The sequence below is a fragment of the Onychomys torridus genome, chromosome 1 (assembly GCF_903995425.1).
Source record: "Onychomys torridus chromosome 1, mOncTor1.1, whole genome shotgun sequence".
NCBI lineage: Eukaryota > Metazoa > Chordata > Mammalia > Rodentia > Cricetidae > Onychomys > Onychomys torridus.
The window spans coordinates 69,177,331-69,192,708 of NC_050443.1; the positions used below are offsets into that span (position 1 = coordinate 69,177,331).

Genomic DNA, 15,378 nt, shown 5'->3' on the forward strand with positions numbered 1-15,378 from the left:
AAAGCTTACAGAAATAAACTCTAACATTTGTTTTGCATATTTGAGTCTTCATACTGATTTCAACACTCTCAAATATATAGAACTCTTAAACCACCCCCTTAGAGTGCTCAGATAATGAAGACAGACTATAACACTACTGAAAGAGTGCCTAAGAGCTGAACACTTGCTCCAAGGAGCAACTACTAGTGCTATTTGTTACAATTCCAGCAGGAGCCCCCGGGAAACACTCTCCATCTTCCTGAAGGTACAGAATCTGTATGCTTAGTCCTATGTGGTGATATTTTATTTGTGTTGAAATGTGATATCTTATTTGTATGTTAATAAATAAAGTTTGCCTGGAGATCAGGGGTCATAGCTAGCCATAAATAGAGTCAGGCGGTGGTGGCACACGCCCTTAATCCGATCCCATGGCAGGCAGAGTCTCTGTGTGTTCAAGGACACAGCCAAGAGTGGTGACACAGGCCTTTAATCCCAGTACCAACCATAGAGACCTGGAGGTCTGTATAGACAGGCAGTGACGAGGAAGTGAGGTGGCTGGGTTAAGAGGCAATGAGGAGGCAGAATAGCAAGGCAATAAAGGCGCAGGTTAGACAGGAGGAGTCTCTCTGGGGAAGCCACGGCAATGTGGTGAGCTAAGGTTAGTTTGGTGGCTATCGCTCTTGCTCTGATCTCTACGGCTTGCACCCCTGTATTTGGCTCTGTGTTTCTTATTTAATAAGACTGTTTAGAAATTCATCTACAGTCCTAATAGTCAAAGCTTAGATAGGAGGTGTGCTAGGCGCTGGAAGAAAAAGCTAAGATGGAAGAAGTAGGGGAAAATAGAGGAAATCTGGCAGGCAAGAGTATTACAAATATTGCAGGAACCAAGATGAGTGGTATATAGGGTCAGAATCGTCGGGAAGGGGTCATTTTTCTAAAATGTAACCATAGAAAATATATGCAATAAACTCTCGCTTGGTGCCTATACAGAGATGGTAGAGAGGGAGAAAAGGAAAGAAAAGGGTAAGAGAAACAGAGAAGGAGGCAGAAAGGGAGAGAGAAGCAGGAAAATCAGTTTGGAAAACAAATACTGTGTAATAAGCAAAGAGAACTGGTGCCTGGATTAACCCCCCAGAGCAAAGCACTCACCTTGGAAAGGCTAATGCGCTGTTGGGACGCTTTCCAAAGCCGTCTCTGCTAGACAGCACTGAGTCCATGGTGCCAGGCCGCTGGAGGACAGAGACAGAGATTGCACCTGAGCTGTGAACCAGAACAGACCAAGACACACAGGCTGCCTCCAAGGCAATGCTACCACTGTGCTGTTTGTATTTGTTCAGCGCTTAAGTCCAGGAAGGCGTGACCTCCTTCACCAAAGTTCACCTGGGACGCTGAACAGCAGCTCCACAAACGCTGCCTTTTCTCAAACGATCTCCTCTTTTTGAAAATTGCCCTAAGAGTTGAAGCCCCTTCTACACATCTTTGGAAAGTGAGCAAACATCCAGAAACTATCAGATAATGAACACAGCTCAGACTCCCCTCTTGACCCACAGGACTCAAATGTTAGGCAGTTCAAAGGTCTCTGGCATCAAGAGGGCTTGTGTCCCCTGCACACTGCTAGTTGCTGTGTGTCCCCAGGCACTAGCTTTGTAGGGAAAACAATTGGAGCTGTCTTGCAGGATTTTAATAAGATATTCTATGGAAATGTGTACAGAGCATGCAGCCAAGAGCTATTGTGGTTATCACCTTATATAATAACCACATTATTATCATGGATTAATATATATAATTATTTCTGAATAAATTCTATAGCCTACAAAAGGCTTTAAAGAAAATTCTAAAGGACCTGGAGAGATGGCTCAGAGGTTAGGCGTATGGGCTGCTCTTCCAGAGAATCCGGATTCACTTCCCAGCACTGACATGGCAGTTCACAACTGTTTATAACTCCAATTCCAGGAGATCTGGCACCCTCAAACATATAGGGAAGTAAACACCAATGCACAAAAAATAAAAATAAAATTTTTTTGAAATTCAAAAAAGGTGTTTTGTCTTTATTTTTGGTTTTGTTTTGTTTTTTAATCACCACACTATGCACATAACGTTCCCAAGAGGATTATTTTCAGGACCACACTCAGGTTTAAATGATAGGACATCTGCCGGTAAAACTAGCACTCCCCACCACACTTCACAGTGTTTACAGAATAAATGAGATGTTAAGGGGTATGACTAACCCAGAGTTCCAGGTCTAAATTCATGACAAGTCAGCTGCACTACAGCTTGACTTCCCAGCTCCATATCACACTGTGTACATGGTACCTCTGTCCACTGGGGCAAGGGATACAGAACAGTTACACTTTAGAGTTCAGTGAACCGCTAGAACATCAGCTCCTCTTTAAATAATGTTTAAAATTCAGCAGAGTCGTCCAAAGTTAGGAAGAAGCCACCTGGCCACTTGGGCCCTTCTTGTAAATTTGCAGATCCTGCCTTGTGTTCTCAGTTTCTATTTTCCACACAGTGGGTCAGCATCCCCCTTAGCAAGCCTGTATAAAATAAGATTATGTGGAAAACTCCAAGGGGCCCCATCTCCTCAATACCCATAGCAGAGGTCCATGAAGGGAGAAATGGACAGATAATTTTCATAGTCTTCTCATTATATAAATAAATAAATAAATAAATAAATAAATAAATCAACAAACTTTTGCTATTGGGATTTTGTGATGATTCAATTAATTACTGTCATTTTTATTAGCACCCAGATGTGCACATAAAGCCATTAAACCCTGAATAAATGCTGCTGATTAACTATTTCTTTGCCTCTTTAAATTATGCTGTATTTAACTTAGCATGAACATCATGCCAGCTACTTAATGGTTAACAATGGTGGTGTCAGTTATTAAATTTATCTTAAGACACTACAAACTAAAAGCTAGAAAGTATGAAGCTGGAGAGATGGCTCAGCAGTTAAGAGCACTGGCTGTTCTTCCAGAGGACCTTGGTTTGAGTCCAAGCACCCACACAGCAGCTCACAACTGCTTGTAACTACATTCTCAGGGTATCTGGTGCCCTCTTCTGGCGTCCATGGCCATTACACACATGCACAGACAACATGCTGGCAGAACCCCATACACATAAAAAATAAAGTGCAAGGACAAGAAGCTTAAAAGTAGGTTTGCATGGCTTGAACTAGATTTTATTGTAAACTTTCTTAAGATGAGATACTTGTCAAGGAACTGGCTGCTTATAGCCACACATTTCCACACATTTGAGAAAACTGCCGCTTAAAATATGTCAAAACAAGCTTTTCTTTTATTTGTTTGGTATTTGGACAGGGGGGAGGTGGGGAGCCATTGAGACAGGGTCTCTTTACCTACCCTGGCTGTCCTGGAACTCACTATGTAGACCAGGTTTGCCTCAAATTCATGGAGGTCTGCCTGCCTCTACCTCTCAAGTGCTGAGGTTAAAGGCATGCACCACCATGCCTGTCCCGCCCCAATAGACTTTGTTAATGAAAGTACAGCTGCATTTGATTCAGAACAACAGATTGAAAGAGGGATTGTATGATGGCTAATTTTAATTGTCAATTTGATCTGATCTAGAATTCCTAGGAAGACAGTCTCCTTGAGGGACTACTATCTGGTCCAGGCTGGCCCATGGACGTGTCTGTAGAGGACCATCTCAGTTGCCTCCATCGATGTGAAAAGATGCAGACTCTCAGTGAACAGTACCATTCCCCAGACTGCCCCAGAGTGCAGACTGCGGATGCGGCATGTTTAGCTGTTTTAAGTTCTTGCCTCCACAACATCCCTACCCTGATGGACTGTAACCTGGAAGTGTGAGCTAAGAAACCCTTTTCAGTTGCTGTTCATCGGGCTCTTGTATCACAGTCATAGAAACAAAAACAGGGAAGATTAGAAGAAAACAATTTACATTTGCAAGGGCTTTAGTCAAGGTACCACTTCCATCCATCGTACAAAGGAAGTCCTTAGAAAATCTCATCTTCACTTTGCTGTCTTTGATGGAAAGGACCCCGATTCCTTTGAAAGTGAATTCCACGTTTTGTTTGACAGATATGGATCGTGATAAAAAAAGCAATGTCTCCTTCACGCATCCTTCTATTGTATCCCTGTTAAATGGGCCCTCCAGAGATATCATGACAAAATTAAGTGGGACAACTGGTATATCACCTGGAGGAGAAAAAGACAGAGTTGGGAGGAGATTATACTAAAGGCACATAATAAAGACACATTGTGAACACTTTTATTTAATTACTTTAATTAATTACCTGATTAATATTAAAAATAGACTTGTCCATTTTCTACTTATACTTGTAATATTATTTCAGATAATGAATATAACTGGTCATTAATACATGATAATACAGTTCAATGTCACCTAAAAGTATAATGATAAAAATAACTGGCCATTTAAATAGTCTAAATAAGGATTTAGTTTTCTGGGAGGAGAGCAGTGAAAAGTTGCTTCTATTCATCGTTTTCTGAGGTTTTCAGATCCCTCTTCTTCCAGAACACTCTGCAGCTGTATTTATGAATGCCTTTTGGCTGCCATGGCATCTTTAGGTAATTACAAATATTTGTAAATATTAAATGTTTGAAAAGATAGCCATCTTATCTTTTCTGAAATTAAGTCTTATACAAAAGTATCCGGCTAGATAAGATGCAGAAAGCCTTCCTCTCCAAAGAGCTCGCAAATGACAGGGCAAAGGAACAAGATTGTGTGTAGCTTGGAAGCGGGGATCTATTTACCTAGAACTGATATAGGAGCTGTGCTAGGCCCACAGGTCAGAAAAAAGTAAACAGCGAAGATGGTAGAGATGACCGTGACAAAGAATGGCCATAACAAGGTCCACTGGTGAAGGAGCAAGATGCAGAGAGGCATGCTCCAAGCATTCACTTAGCACAAATTGTTCTTTCAACTGCCCACTACTGCTGAATAATAAGAATTAGCAGCTCTACCGGATGTGACCTACACTGTATCAGCCCAGTCTCCCGCACAATGAACAATGGTTTCTTGACACCTCCCTCTGCTTCTTTTCAATGCATGCTTCTTAAAACAGAAAGTCAGATTGCTTGCTTTCCCATAGCCCATTGCACTTCCACAGCCAGTCTTCCAGTCCATGAATGCCAGGGAAGACACTTTCTGTCGTGGTGGATGAGCCAGTGGATACTTGTATCCCCTCTCATGACCTTTCAGGGACCTGTTGCTCACGCCCTCTTTTCCCTTTTATCTACAACACCACCCTTGCTTCTCCAATTCCTCTTGGTCTAGTTGCTGACTTTGTCCTTTTCCTCCTTGTTATACTGAGGGGCTTGCGGAGTAGTTTTGATTTTCACGTGTATTAATTTGGGAGAGTTTGTTTTTCCACTCTATCCTCACCTGCTTCTTCATATCTCTTCTAGATAATCTTATTCAAACCTAGATCTGTGTTCTCCATGTCTCTTCTAAGCTCGGGATCACCTCTGTCTACATATCCCTAGAAGAATGCCAGATTCAATGTGTCTCAAAACGAGCTTGCGACATTGCCCATGACTGTGAGCCTTCGCTGTTCTCTCACAAGAAATCTGAGTTACTCTAAGCGACTTCCCCCGTTCTTACCTGCTCCCATCAGCTCTCACCTGAACTGTGTCCTAATCCTTCCTCGCTGTTTCTGCCTCCGCTTGAGCTCTAGACTTATTTCACCAACTTGCTGTAATCTGAAGTGCTCCTCTTGAGCTAAAGACTAACCAGTACCTAAAGTGCACCGCTTCAAGCCTGTCAGTAGTTCCCAGTGCCCATAGGCTGAATCCTAGCACCATTATCACACCAGTAATCTTTTCCTACCATTTTTTATCATATTTATGCCGCTCCAATTTGCCACAGGCAGTTCTGGCTACACAGAAGTGCCAGGATGTTTGTAACAGGGTTTACTCTGTCTCCTAGCCTTGAGTTGTTCATACACTTCCTGAGATATAGTCTCATGGTTCCTCTGCTGGCAAAACCTCCCCCAGATGGAGACAGGAATAATCTCCTGTAGACCTGCATCACGTTTGGTCCCGTTCTGACCAAGGTTGCTTTAGCAAAACTAAATCCTGAGAGTTTCTAAGAAAGAGCCATCTCTTACTAGTTACTGAAAAACCACTCTACCATGTTTGATTATGTAGTTAGTTAATAACAAATAATTTTAACTCTAAATCTAAGATGTAGGCAGGGTTGTTCTCTTGGACTACTTAATTCTGAAACTTCTACACTCTGTAAAAAAACAAGTTGTAGATCTAAACTACTTTTTAAGATTATGATACAAGATCCAAAGTAGAAGAATAAACTCTTAATTATAAAGTGAACGTATTTTTCAAAAGAAACCCACTTTGTTTCCATTTCCTTTTACACTGTTTGATGAAACATACAATTTTAGGTGAATGGCTGAAATTTTTTCAAACCCACCATATTGAATATATACAATGTAAATTATATTAGAGTCTTGGTTTTTGTTTTCCTGGTATATGTTTTGTTTGTTTGTTTGGCAGTTTTGTTTTTTGAGACATAGTCTCACTCTGTAGGTCCAACCAGCCTGGAGCTCACTGTAGCGCTCACACTGGTCTCCGATTTGTGGCAATCCTCTTGCCTGCCTCAGGCTTGCTAGTGCTGAGATTACAGCGTGAGCCACTGTGCCTGGATGGCTCTTTTCATAGAGAGTTACCCTGAAAACCAATTTGCTGGAGAGTTAACTTAAAGGAAAGTTAGAGGCTTTTCACCTAGGCCACCGAGGGCACACCATTTCTCTTTAATCACAGCTGAATGTGATGCCACTGGAGACAATAAGGAACACTGACCTTGGGAGCTAAGCCCTCAACTGTGGATAACCAGCCCCTCCAGTATGAAGCCCACACACTGAGTGCAGATGTAAGTGTGCAAATACAACACGGGTTATGTTTGTTTTGTTTACCACTCTAGCTCTGGAACCTATAGAGTTGGCCCTTGACAAACATTTGTGGAAGGAAAGGAACGGAAAGGAAAGTGGGGGAAAGAAAGGAAGGAAGTAGGGCATGAAAAAAAACCTGTAAGTTAATATATATTAAGTACAGCACTACTAAATTTTAACTTATTATAGTTTCTTAGGACCTAAACATGAGTCTAAGCCTGTAGAACTCTGGAGCATGGCTTTTAAAAGAGCTCGGTCTGTCTGTGCCTGCCTCTTAAGTTACTGGTGTCTAGAATGGACTCCAGGGGCTGGCAGGACGACTCATCCAGTAAGGGCACATGCTGCCAAGCCTGAGGACCTGAGTTCGAGCCCCAGGACCTACATAGCAGAAGGAGAACAATGACTCCCACAGGTTGTCCTCTGATCTCCGCATGCACACACACACACACACACTAAAATAAATATTTAAAGTGTAAACATAATGAACTTCAGGAAGACTTTAGCTTCTCCACCCTGGCTCCTCCTTCTGCCAAAAGTACCATGTGAAACCTGAGTCTCTCAAACCAGAAACTAATGCAGCACTGAGCAAGCTTTGCATTTTCCATTATTCTCCACAGGCCAGTACATTTCGGGGGGGGGGGGGGGGAGTCTCAACTGTAAAAAAACGATTTACCGGGAGAAAAGACTTTGTTTTGTTTGAGTCCATGGCTCTGCACTAACTTCTCCGCCATGATAAACACTGGCCTCTGCACTAGAATAAACTTGTTGTTTCCCACCTCAAGCTTCTGCCTGGTGAAGGTGAAAGTTCCGAGTCCTGAAATATGAACTCCCTAAAAGGGAAAAAGAAGACAAAAGAGCACACACAGGTCCATTAAAGGGTGAAGTTTCTTAACCATCCAATCAGCAAAACACTCAGTAGTCTCTGTGAGTGCTTTTCGATGTAATATTTCTATGAAAATGTTTATGAGTACCATAGCTTTTAAAAATCTATATCAAATATTATCCTTGTCCTAAATTATGTGGCATAAGTTCAATCATGTCCCGTTTCATGAAATCTTTGTTTTCTTCTCTCAGATTTTATCTTCCCCATTTAAAGTCAGACAGCTAGCTCACTAGTGGGAGAGGGCAGTGGAAGGCTGAATATGAGCAAGCCCAATCACATATGTAAGAAAATGTCACAATGAAGCCCAGTGCTTGTGTGTTAACTAATGAAATGGGATAAGTAGATGAGACGAAATGGAATCTGAGAAACCAGCATCCAGGAATCTCCTACAATGTAACCTTAGCCATTGAGTAAACACAAATACCTCTTGACCTCAGATTTGGTCTGTGATACAACATGTGATACTCTAAGATATCATACACCAGTGGTAACAAACTCAAATCTATAGGGGAAAAAAAAAAAAAGCCAGGGCATGAAGGGAGCCAACTAGAATGTGCGGTGGCCAGGAGATGCATGCTTCATGTAAAGGGAAGAACACATCATGGCCTGCATCCATGATCACATACAAATATGAAAGATCAATATCATTAAGCCTGTTGAGTTTTCAAGAAAATGGCAAGAAAAATACAAAGCTTTACAAATACTCTGCCAATTTTAAGTAGTGGTAAATAATTCAAATTCCCAAACCAGACAAAATAAGTTTGAAGGGTTTATTCAGCCATGAATGGCCATCATTAAGACATGTGAGTAGGGTATGCAAGTTCCACAACCTCCTAACTGCCTCTGAGCTCCTTCCAAAATCCCTACCTAGTTCTACAGCATTTAAACCCAAGACTTGACCTGAAGAAACAGTGCAACCACAGGCAGTTTCTTATTTTGCACTAGCTGAATTTAGTTTCTGTATTTATATATTCCAATTAAAATGTATTTCCAACAAAATGGCAGAACAAGACATTTCTTCCTTTCCACACTCATGCCAGAAACTGTCAGATAACAAATAGTTTCTTTACACAAACCCAGAGGGAGCAACACTGTGCTCTCTGTATCATTAAAAGAGATTTACAAATGTGTTGTCTACATGTATCAAAAAACATAATCACAAGGGAGAGACAACAGAACGGCTCTAAATCTACTGCACTATCCCCAGAAGTCTGCAGGTCTGCAGAAGAAATAGGTCTTGAATTATTGTGTTGAAACTGGAGTGTAAAACCTACCTTATGCATAGTTAGCTGCTTTTCCACAAATTCTGAAACATTCCCCCAGATGGTAGAGACTTCTGAAATTCAAAGGAAAATGAAAACAACTTGTGTGAGCAACCATGTAATAGCATTTTAATCCTAATAAGCAAAAGTGTAAATATAAAATGAATAATTAAGTGGTAGTAACTTCTAGTGCATATAGAACTAACAGAAATAAAATCATTGCCCTAAATTAATTATCCTGTTAACTAAAGTCTATGCTGATAAATTCCAAAGACAGGGCTTTAATTACAATAATGGGGCTGGGGACTGTGGTTTGTGTGAGGCCCTAGGTTGAATCTTCAGTACTACAACAAAAAGGGTATTATGTAACTCAGTAGTAGAATACTTACCATGCATAAGGCCCTGCATTCAATCCTTAAGTACTAAATAACAGTAATAATAGTGAAAATAATAAAGAAAACCTCTCTATAATAAAGGGAAATAAGTCATGTTTCATTTTATCTAACACATGGAGTTTTAACCAACTATAATGGTTTTTTTTTTCTTAATGAGTCATTCAACAACTATTCCTAAAGTGCTCACTATGGCCACCTGATTAATATGAGCATGAACTCTTATACTATTCTATAACACAGGAACAAGGCCAAGGGCTACTGACACATGAAAGGCTGCCTGCCTGCTCTGTACACTAACTGTCCCTACTCATCTGCTTTTGCAAAATTCTCAAAGATGCGTTTCATGTCCATGTTTCACTGTTAGATACCAGCCGGCCTGTCTCTCCACGCTGTTGTTCCGAAGGCTCCCTGCTCCTCCCAGTTTACTGCTGCTAGTCCGATATGTTCTGGAAACAACAGATATGCTAACATATATCTACAGTGTTAACTTACAAAAACTAACTGGGGGGGGGGGCAGGTTCTCTTGTTTGAATTAATATATAGACTTCATAATTCTCCTTTGATCTAAAGACTTTCTTATTTTCTTGTACTGACTTGAGTTCTCTTCCCCCTAACCCCCCAAAAAAACTAGCAAAAAAAAAATTAGTTACCAATGTTGATGTACAAAATAAATATGTAATCTGGATATGAGTGGCACTTAACAATATAGAAAACTATGTCTGTATTGACCTCACCATCCTAAGTCTAATTATATATTTATTGGTGATCATTTATAATTTAGAAACTTTTTACAAATCAAGAAGGCTAAGTTTTAATTATTAAAATAAAGGACTGAAAAAAGTAACTTCTACTGGGCCACCACTTGGGGACATGGAAGAAGCTAGCAGCAAAAGGCCAAACCAACAACACAAACTGGTATTATTTTTATCCTTAATGGATTAAACTGCTAACTAAAACAGGAAGATTACAGCCTTTAACTCTGATATACCAGGGCTGTAAAATACTTTTTACTAACAATGTGGCAGGAAACAGGCAAGCTTGGTGGACAGAAATCAGTGCTTGTGCTCCTGAGCATCTTGGAACAAGTTTAACAATGGAAACTCCTGACCCGTGAAACGGGGGCTACTTGCCACGGTGAACACAAGGCCCACTGGGAACCGGTAATTGCTGTTTCTTTTACTTTGCCTTTTCCCCCCACTGTGCCCCATCCTACAGTAGTCACTTCCTCCATCCTTACCCAATAACCCAAAGGATTCTACTCCTTGCTGCTAAAAACTAAGAAAGTCTACCAAAGACCAGGTGGATCTCTGAGTTCCAGGACAGACAGTGCTGCACAGTGAGGTCCTGTCTGAAACAAAAAGAAGGAGGAGGAAGAGAAAGAGGAGGTCTGTCAATCAATCCCAACTATAAACTGAGTTAAAACTCTCTTTGACACCATAAAAGCAATGAACTCACTAACAGAAATATTATCATGATTGACATGGAGAATTTTCAGGTTTATAATATAAAATTGATAACAAGTCTATGACGCAGCTCAGACTTCAGGAAAACTATCAATATCAAAGAGGAAATTATTTAAACAGGGCCAGGAGAAACTATGTACTTTGTAACCAAACCCTGGTGAAAAGTCTTTGATTTAACTGGGAATTTGAGCAAGCTCTATGTTCATAGAGATGATGTATTGAAGTCTATGTAATGTTTTATTCAATAAAATAGGTCAGGCAGAGTTACACAAGAGTAGAGTTAATTATTTAAACTGAAGTTTGATATTTCTCACTGGAAAAAGAGGCTTTAGGCCCCTGCAATTCAATTAGAATAATTTGTCAATGTTACTAATTATGGTTTCTAAACCATTTGTTCTGATAACCCAGTTTTGGGAAGATTATCACTAAATCTCAGAATAAAAATAATTTCAATCCTATCTAAAGATCAATTTAAATGTAACCCATGACAATAGGCTAAAAAAGAAAAGTCAGCTGGGCAGTGGTGGCGCACGCCTTTAATCCCAGCACTTGGGAGGCAGAGCCAGGCGGATCTCTGTGAGTTCCAGGCCAGCTTGGGCTACCAAGTGAGTTCCAGGAAAGAAGCAGAGCTACACAGAGAAACCTTGTCTCAAAAAACCAAACCCCCCCCCAAAAAAAAGAAAGAAAGAAAAAAGAAAAAGAAAAGTCTGTTCATTTGACAAAATCCAGCACCTCCCCCCTACATACACACACACACACACACACACACACACACACACACACACACACACACACCCCTCAGAAACTAGTGTGTTCATTTACTTTCTTAAGTACAATGAAATATCCAAAGTGGCTAACTTATAAAGAAAAGAAGTTTATTGAGCTCAGCGTTATGGAGGTGTTCCAAGTTCAAGATCAGGGAGCCCCAGTGATTTGGGCTTTGTGTCATGCTACATCATGGAGGGAATATTTGTGCATGGAAGAGATTGTATGGCCAAATATGAAACTAGAGTTGGAGAGAAGAGAGGGAAAGACTGGTGTTCTAAAATGCTGAGGACACAACTTTAATGACCTTTTGGAGAGAACATTTTTAAATGAGTTTGCCTTTTCACACCCTGGGGCCGTATGTGAGTGGCTCTTGGGTCACCTTCCACATTGTCCCAGCATTAAGTACAGGATTTTCTTTAGTGATGTAATCTCTTTAACAGTTATAGCAAACTTGAACTCTTTCCAGCTCTTTTGCTATGAAACTAGATGTTCTTTTCTGCTTTATTTTTTTGTTCTAAGTTCTTACCATAAATGAAGGTAGAAATCAGTGAGTAATAGCCATGGCATAGCCTGAATGTTATCCTATCTTGAAATTCCTTCCACCAAATAAATCACTCTGTATTTTTAAATCCATCTGTACCCAAATCTCCAGCACATGAGCAGAACACAACCTCTTTTACTTTTCCAGAATTCAGCACAAATGGCCCTCACCCAATTCCTGATGTCGTCTTGTTTCTCTTCTGAAATCTAGTGAGCAATCTCTATTTTCCACATTCCTAGTCACATTTTTGTTTTCTAACTCTCACCAGAATGAGCCATTCAGCTCTAAGAACAGCATTCTAGGGGCTTCTCTAGGCCACATCTCAGAACTTCTCTACATGCCTCCTATAAAGCAGTTCCAAAAGTTCTATGCACACCATGATCAGGTTAATTGCAACAATGACTCCACTTCTCAGTATATTCCATATTCAACAAAAGAACCTAGGTAGGGGTTATTTGACTCAGGGTATAGTCCATCACGACAGGGACGGCACAATGATCAGAATGTCTCAGTCGGTGGTGGCAGGAGCCTCTCGGGTGAATCAGGAAACAGAGAACCCAGACTGGGCCATGCTATAAAAGAATGCCCCAGTGACCAATCTTCGCTAACTAGGTCACACAATGCCCCAAACCGTGCCACCAGCTGGATCTGGGTGTTCAAACATGTAAGTCCATGGGAGACATTTCACAATTAAGTCATAATTAGCAAGGTTAATAGTTAAAAGTGAATTGTCTATATAGTTGCAATAAATAAAGAGAATTTTAAAACTAAGCACAATATAACATTAGAATTCATTAAAAAATGAAATAGGTATAGATTTTTAAAAGTATATAAAATCTATGAGAAATATTTACAAAATTGATGAAAGAAATCAAAGAACTTCGTATTAGAACATTTTGTGGATACGAAGGTTCAGCATTGTCAAGATGTTAGGTTTCTATAGATTCAGTACAGTCTCAGCTTCTCAGCCATTTTTTACACATCGACAACCTTATTTTAAAGCATACTATACTTAAAACGGACTGTGTCTTGCTACTGCCCTCTGAGTTTTCTATGAAAATTGTCTGTCAAGAAGCATCACTTTCCAGTAACACATCTGCAAGACGTCAAGGAGAGTACAAATATCTGTGCCCTTTCGTAAACTCTGAAAAGGAGCCATTTGGGACTCTAGATGGGAATGCTTTTCTGTAGGTAGTCACAGGGGTTTTTATCCACCCTAGGCTGGGGGGGGGGGGGGGACTTGTTTACAGTACTTAGTGCTAATCAGGCCAAGCGGAAGAAAAAAACGCCTGAGCAGTTCAAGTCTGGCAACAGCAAAGTAAGCTCTGAGTCATGCCTTGAAGCACACAGTAAGGTACAGCCCCAAACCCCACATGAAGTCGCTTACCCTCCTGGCTCAGCGAAGGCAGTGTGGGCAGCACCTGCCTGCACAGGTCCTGAAAACCCGGGGCAATCCTGTCCAACATCTTCTGTTCTGATTGACTCCGTGGTAGGTCCTTAATGGATAGTCTCTGCTTTGTTATATGGAGTTTGCGCTAAAAGGATTTTCCCACCTCCAGCCCTCTTTGCCCTGAATTTAGGGTGTACTTTGAAATCGAAAATTTGCTGTAAAAATCTTGATATGTTTTGATATTATTTTTCCTTAAATAAACGTTCTTTGTCGAGTCCCTCTCCCGGTGATCTGGCCCGCGGATAACCTGTTCCCCCAACACGAAGCCAGAGCGCTGTCCCTCGCTAAGCTAGAAGTGCAAGTCCACGCCTATCCAAATAGCGAGGACCTCGGGCAGACGGAGGGCTTGGAGGGTCGCTGAACCTAGAAGGCATTGGGAAAAGGAGGGCTGAAAGCGTTGCTATGACGCGACAAAGACTCGCTTGGTTGCTAAGGCTTCGAGGCCCCGCCCCCTAAGAGAATCCAATCTCTAGGCTGCCCGAGAACTCAGGCAGAGACGTTAGAAAGTAATTTAAAAAAAGAAAAAACCTTTGTTCTTCCCCACTTGTCCAGGGCAGCGAGAAGACTTGGCCTTCAAGGTGGTCCATGTCGCAATCATTCAGAGCGAATGGTGGTGGGGTAGGGGTGAGGAGGGCGAGGGCACATTTTGCTACCAGCGATGTAGGTTAGACTCTATCCTGATTGAGGATTTGAGTTCAACTGAAATTTATTTCTTGGCTTTGTTTTGTTTTGTTTCTGGGCTCCTCTCTAGGAAATGGAGGGCTGGAGAAGGAGGCAGAGTTTAGGCGTTTACTCTCCACTCCCTCCCCCCACCCCCACCCCACCTCCCCCCCCCCCCACCCCCGGACAAACCTTGGGATGACCTTGGTGTCCTCCCTCCTGCAAAGTCTGCACATGTCAACCCCACCCAGGTCAAGAAACAAGACTGGCAGTACCACAGAAGTGTTCTTTCTTCCCCTGAGATCTTTCCCACCTTAAACTATATATTAGCTTTGACGGTATTTGAACTTTTGAAGACATGTAGTATATATTTTTTGTCTGTGTCTATCACATTTTTTGTAACAGTCATTTATCCTTTCTGTGGTAGCTATTTGTTCATTTTGACTTGCATAATTCCTGTGTGAATAAAGGACAAGCTATTTATGCATTCCCTGTTGAGGAGCATTTGAGTTGTTTCCATTTCTGGACATTAGGAAGAATATGCTAGTGCAAGCTTCTCTACAAGACTTTCACATTTTTTGCTAATATATACTCATCTCTGATGTGTACATAACTCAGAGTACATTGGTAGGTCATGGGAAAGGCATGTGATTGGTTTAGATAGTGCCAAGCACATTCCCACAATGGTTGCTGCTATGGAGAGGTAAGAGGGCTGTTGGCATGTAATGTGGACCAAGCTCAGACATGATAGATCACTTGAAAGGAAAAAGAGTTGTTCCACAGTCACCATTTTTAAACATTTCATCTGATGTCCATGTAAAATCCAAAACCACAAAAGACTGCTTTGCAGCTTAGAATAAAAAAACTGTAATCCATACACTTGAACCAGGCTGCTTTTGTATATGCTGCATTCATAATGATTATTATACAGATATAAGTTATGTAATAGCATCATTATGCCCTCTAGTAGTCATACTTGGACACTGTCTTAGTTAGGGTTTCTTTTGCTGTGAATAAACACCGTGGTCACAGCAACTCTTATAAAGGAAAACATTTAATTGGAC

General features: G+C 41.1%; 1 protein-coding gene across 1 annotated transcript in view; it reads right to left on the minus strand.

Annotated features, from left to right (window-relative positions):
- Ccdc81 (coiled-coil domain containing 81) overlaps nt 1-14,058 on the minus strand; it is a 34,346-nt gene extending 20,288 nt beyond the window's left edge. Inside the window, exons 1-5 of the mRNA XM_036198116.1 lie at nt 13,592-14,058; nt 9,050-9,111; nt 7,566-7,722; nt 3,904-4,160; nt 1,129-1,208 (exon numbers count right to left, since the gene is read on the minus strand). Coding sequence (XP_036054009.1) covers nt 1,129-1,208; nt 3,904-4,160; nt 7,566-7,722; nt 9,050-9,111; nt 13,592-13,670 — 635 coding nt within the window. The 5' untranslated portion in view covers nt 13,671-14,058. The remainder of the gene's footprint in view (nt 1-1,128; nt 1,209-3,903; nt 4,161-7,565; nt 7,723-9,049; nt 9,112-13,591) is intronic.
- Nucleotides 14,059-15,378: the final 1,320 nt, after the last annotated feature.